Here is a 5436-nt window from a genome sequence, read left to right on the forward strand (position 1 = left end):
GTATCTCCAGAGCTATTCTTATGGAAAAGATCATCCTTACTCCGACGGGACCGTTGTACTGATGCATTCGGATCCAATGCTCTTACAAACATCTGCACACCGAGCAGAACACTTTGCTGTAATACCCCATATATCCAGCCGCATCTCATCTTCGATATGTTGACAAACAAGCAGGCGTCCGGAAGAATCAAAACTTTCCTCAATGTGTTCAAGGACAGGGCCAGGGGTGGTGCTGTCCCGGAGAGTATGTGCTTTACCAAACCATTACCTTCGAACCTTGACTAACCTCACCTTCAGGAGTACGAGCGATGGGTGCTACATCGACACGGACTCGGCATGCCAACAGCCTAATTCTGTACCGTGTACACAGCTTGCTCCAGGGACGGCTCGAGCATGCTGCCCGAGTGGAACACAGTGCCCGGAAACATGGAATCAGTCCTCAATCGTGCGTTGCGAGCTCCCAAGATCTGTCCTCCTTTCGAGCTCATCCTCGACCTTTACGTCGCCTACTGTGTCTACTAGACCCACATCATCCACGTCATCCACGTCATCTAGCCCATCTACATCGGCCACATCATCATCCGATCTTCCACCGTCGAGTACGGCACCAACAAGAAGTGCAAACAGCGAAAAGCAGCCAACATCGCCACCGATCGAGACCAATCGTTCAGCAGGTCTCTCTGTAGGCGAGATCGCGGGGATTGCGATTGCTTCGGCGGGAGTTATTGGCATCATTGCCTCGATTGGATTTTTCATCTGGAGACGCAGGCAAAAGAAGATGCTGGAGCGACCTTCAGTTCGACAGTTGCAGGGGACGTACCCGGAGTTAATGGGCTTAAACCCGCAAAAGTACCCTGCCAGCACGAACCTAGGTGAGGTCGTACCTCAAGAGATGAATGCCCGACGTACTGTTTATGAAATTGATGGCAACGAGAGAAGAGAATAATGAGCCGGAATTGTTCCGAGAATCCTCAAGTGTATATAATAATAATGTCCCTGGGACGATGGTGGAATGGTAACTGGAGTGATAGGTGCACAGAAAGACTCAGAGGAACTGAGTTCGAATCTGTGCAGAGTCACTACAGGAAATCTTCTGTCACACCGCCCAGGGATGCCCCCCGGAACACTTTTCCACAAGCCCTCACGACGACTCCTCAATTGACCAAAAACAAATACAACGGACATTTTCGGCAACAGACATTTTCCAAACGAAAAAACCAAAGCGGAGTGAGGGATAATAACCCCAACGGACAAAAAGGGCTCAGCCAGCCCAAAATCAACTAAGAGAAACTAAGAGATAACTTGCGACGGGGAGCAATATTGCTGTATTGTTCCACCACGCCGCGGAAGCACCGACCAAGAAGGAGAGCCACGAAGGCAAAAACGAAAGGACAATTACTACTACAAAGGAGGAGGCGGGGTTTTACGTACCCATAGCCCTGGCAATGGGGAAACTTTTACCGCGACATACTAAATAGTAAAATGACCGTGTTCATAGACCATAACGGGAACCGGATAGCACGTTAAATTGAATTATTATTATTATTATTATTATTATTATATAATAAGAATCAATTTAACGTACTATCTGCCATCTGGATCCCTTTCGGGTCTATGAGCACGGCATTCTATCTGGTCTGCCGCGGGCAAAAGTTTCCCTGTAGCCCTGAGGCTACGGGTACATAAAATCCCGCCTCCTCCCTTTAGTAGACTGTCTCAAACGTTTATCATCTATCCGTACGAGTCGGTGTTTCCGCCTACGCGGAGAGCTTATTCTGGCACGTCGTGGAGGAGCTGGAACGGTTTCCAGTCCTCTATTATCTCCTCCTTAACTTCCTTGGCCACCCGGTATTGCTCTAGGCCTCCCGCATCGATCAGCTACCTTGCTGCGTGCGCACCTTGTCCCTGTTATGCAATATCCTCTTAAAGTCCGTGGTTCCAGCTCGTTGGAGGAGCGCGATCCTCTGGTCGGTCCGCTGCGGGCAAAATGCAAGGAGATGATAGAGAGACTGTCGGGGGGCACCGCACTCACACGCTGGGTGGATTCCAGGGATATCAATTTTCGCGAGCCATCCTTTAACTCCAACTACCTCAGTCCGTAGTGCCATAAGCGCCGAAGCCTCGTGTTTCTAAAGGCCGTCGTACCGGTTAAGGCACTGGGTTTCCCACGGGTTCTGGACTCTAATATAAGGCGAAGTCCTCGCAGCGGAAAAGGGAAGAATAGGCGTTATTACTACGGAGAGCGGATATTATAGATGGACTACTCCGACTCGATATCCGAAGGTAAGCCCCATTCGTGGGTTTTATTTCTATCTTCTAAGGGCTGGTGACGTAGGTTAGCACAAGACTGAATACTCTACTGGAACAAAACATACTAGTATCGCCATCATATCGTTATCGGGATCTAGATCAGCCGTCGCTCCTCCCGTCTCGTAAGGTGGCACTATTATTCGGTCTTCATCTCTCGTGACCTTGGCGTTAAACAGTTCTAGCTTCTTTGTCGCCACCCTTTCGAGCCCGATAGTGTGTATGTCCGGCGCTTGATGTGTGGCTTGCCTACCGCCCCGGTAAAATTTAATCGAATCGCACGCCAACTCAAATGCCAGGATATGAATATCATCCACTGGAGAGGGCACGGAATGCTTGGAGCTTTCCTTCCGCGCAAATGCTTTCTCTATCGCCTTGCGTAGATAAACAGTATATTCTGCCGTCAATGAGGTAGTCTTGAACAGAGCATCTAATCCGAAAGTCGACGTTCGACGGGCCCAAAGCTCTCTTTTTAGCTCCAGGTTTAGATATTCAAGGCTACGGTCGACTTCTTGCCAGGTATCCCGACAGCCATGCGGATTAACGAGGCTATTCGAGAGTGTTACGCGCCGAAGCTCCTTATCACAAGCTTTGGTGCTAGTGAGCCGCTTTAGATAGAGCATTTCGAATGCGTAGTTTGATTGTCCAGTCCCTTCGAAGTAAAAGCAACAGACACCAATAACTCGATCGATGAGTCCTACATCTCCGTTCTTGATGCCGTGCTTCAAGGTCTTGTATACAACCATTTGTTGAAGGTATCGAGCATGACTAAGGAACTCCTCATCAACTGTGTTGTTGGCATGCTTCTCCTTAGACGGTCGCCAGGCTTGCGGCTCAAATGCGGATCTGCGAACATCCTCCACTAGGTCCATAAAGCCTCTGGTATTCATGTTCCGAATTGCCTTATCAACCTCATCTTGATCCGAGATATCGATGCCGCACTGCTCGAGGCGAGTATAGAGTAGTCCAACAACCCGAGCGTCGAAACTGTGAAGCACCAGCTCTTCCAGAACCTGAAAAGCTGCACGGGCCGCTGGAATATTCTTCCGTCCCCAGAAGTTCATGTTATGATAGAGAGTTGAAGCATCCTGTTGCTCCATGTTTCCATTATGTGTCTTTTGCATGAGCCATAGAAAATTCATGCGCAGGTGAAAGAGAGCAGCGACTCCTACTAGCCAGTCTTTTCTATCATACGCCATAGACGCGTCGACTTGCTCAGCCTGCATAGATCGGATGAGTGAAGAGGTTTTTTGATCGCCAAACGCCAAGAACAGACGGTTGTCGAATTCCTTATTATCTAGTTGGAATTGGTGCTTGTAGATACTCTCTATAACCTCGTAGGAGCCATCTAGAGTACCTTCGTTGAAGAGAATCGGACCGAGCGTCTTACTATCTGTCTTTCGAAGCTCGAGTAGCTCGATAGCTGGCATAGCGGGGAATGGGATGTCGGAATTAGAGAAGATAGATTTAACCGATTGTGGATATGCTGTTCGAATCGCCTCCGCTATGAAGTAGCTGTCAATCTTGGAGGCAGTATCGTCGTATATGGCGGCGCTGGGAGAGTAGAAAAGGTCCTCTATTGAAAGTGGAACCTCGCGGTATAGCATCGACTTCCTTAATCCACCTGGGGGAATGTCGGCGCCTCTGAAAACTTTCCCCGTTATTACAGAGCGCATTTCTACATGGTTTGAAATAAGCTAGTGCTTAACACATTCTCGATAGTCGAAATTATTGTAGACAACACAAGCGTCCAGCAGCTGGCCGTATCGACGGACCGTTCCCTACGAACGGTTAGTCGAAATCCATTCCGAGAGACGGTGGCGATGCCTTCGCTTGCTCTGCCACAGTTTTAAGGTGCTTGTGAACCCCTTTATACCCTTCACAAAGCCCAAAATGGTGTAATAGATCGAGGACACGCCGTTTAACGCCATTGGAGTGTAGAAAGGCACCAAATACGCGGGGAAACTTGTTACTTCCTTCCGAGGCTCGAGAATAACAGAGAATCGACGTAATTATCGCAGTCCTGTGCTTGAATTTGGAAGGATCTCGTGGCGGTCGATCTTTTCTCTCTATCTTCGGCGCCATGAGACCGTCGAGCAGTCCACATAGAAGAGGAGCATGGGTATGGACTTGCTCATACATCCGGCCGAACCGCATGTCGTCGAGTATGCACTCGTAGTCCTCTGGTTTCTGGCCATCTTCAGACTGCCCCTCCCGCCTAATACCGCCTTGTAGAGACTTCTCTTGTTCGCGGTCGACCTGGTAGGCACTAAACATACCTCCGGCCTCTTCCAGCGCTTTCATTTCTTTTCTCAGTGCCTTCACGGTGACAATTCCTCCCACACTAGACGCAGGATGTTGTCGTATTGCCTCTAGTACCTCTGGTTGAGTGTATATCGCGTCTGCAAGGCGTTTGGCACGCGTCGCAGGTCGATCTCCGTAGCCGTCATCACCTTGAGTTGTTACGTACACTCGAATAAATTCGGCAAGCGTCAAGTGGTGTGTTTTAGACATGTATTTGCATATGTCGCTCACTCGCTTTTCTGACGTCCATACTCGTGATCTTGCGCGTTTACGATGGACACCGGCCGTCAAAGCAGCAGTTCGTGGCTGTTCTCTGCTCTCAAGAGGCGTTGGGTTCAGTCGTACGCTGCGCCGAGAGGTTCGATCTGACATCGTCAAAATTTCACTGGGCTGTTAAGAAATGATAGAGGATTCGATTGAACGTGTCGATTTTACTGTACGATAGCTCCTTGTGGAGAAAAACGACGTTGAAGTGGTTAACTTGCTCTCATACAAACGATCTCGACTTAGGCCAAAAATCAATGACAGGATCCTCAGGCTATTTGGTAGAGAACCTTACCGATTAGGTATAGCGCGGTTCGTTGCCTCAGGCACTACCACAATGGTGAATGCATGTGGCCTGGGCTTGCTGAGGTAAGCTGGGGCCAGACGGCAAAGGCCTCCCCTACCACTATATGGCGTTCCGTTAACGTATTCCACAAGCGAGTGGCCCATACAAGCGAGTGGCCCAGCTCATTTTACTAGTAAATTCGACAAAATTCGATATCAATATCTCAACAACCACTGGGTAATATAGTCTGAAAACTTAGAATTAGGTTTTCCTAT

At 49.0% G+C, this 5436-nt stretch overlaps 3 protein-coding genes across 3 annotated transcripts; all 3 read right to left on the minus strand.

Annotated features, from left to right (window-relative positions):
• Window positions 1-331: 331 nt before the first annotated feature.
• On the minus strand, window positions 332-1200 carry P152DRAFT_463033 (uncharacterized protein). Its single transcript, XM_033680459.1, has one exon. The coding sequence runs from the start codon at window positions 754-756 to the stop codon at window positions 433-435; it is 324 nt and encodes a 107-aa protein (XP_033529561.1). The 5' UTR covers window positions 757-1200; the 3' UTR covers window positions 332-432.
• Window positions 1201-2260: 1060 nt separating this feature from the next.
• P152DRAFT_477749 (uncharacterized protein) lies at window positions 2261-3983 on the minus strand (the record flags this gene model as incomplete). Its single annotated transcript, XM_033681607.1, has 2 exons — window positions 2261-2323; window positions 2376-3983. The coding sequence occupies 2 exons, from the start codon at window positions 3981-3983 to the stop codon at window positions 2261-2263; spliced, it is 1671 nt and encodes a 556-aa protein (XP_033529562.1).
• A 115-nt stretch (window positions 3984-4098) lies between these two features.
• P152DRAFT_500692 (uncharacterized protein) lies at window positions 4099-5108 on the minus strand (the record flags this gene model as incomplete). Its single annotated transcript, XM_033682311.1, has 1 exon — window positions 4099-5108. Exon 1 carries the CDS (start codon window positions 4981-4983, stop codon window positions 4099-4101), a length of 885 nt encoding a protein of 294 aa, XP_033529563.1. The 5' UTR covers window positions 4984-5108.
• Window positions 5109-5436: the final 328 nt, after the last annotated feature.

The sequence above is a fragment of the Eremomyces bilateralis genome (genome assembly GCF_010015585.1).
Source record: "Eremomyces bilateralis CBS 781.70 unplaced genomic scaffold P152scaffold_50, whole genome shotgun sequence".
Classification (NCBI taxonomy): domain Eukaryota; kingdom Fungi; phylum Ascomycota; class Dothideomycetes; order Eremomycetales; family Eremomycetaceae; genus Eremomyces; species Eremomyces bilateralis.

Excerpts from the sequence above, each read along its gene's own strand:
- P152DRAFT_463033 (XM_033680459.1), bottom strand. The coding sequence starts at position 756 with ATGAAAAATCCAATCGAGGCAATGATGCCAATAACTCCCGCCGAAGCA.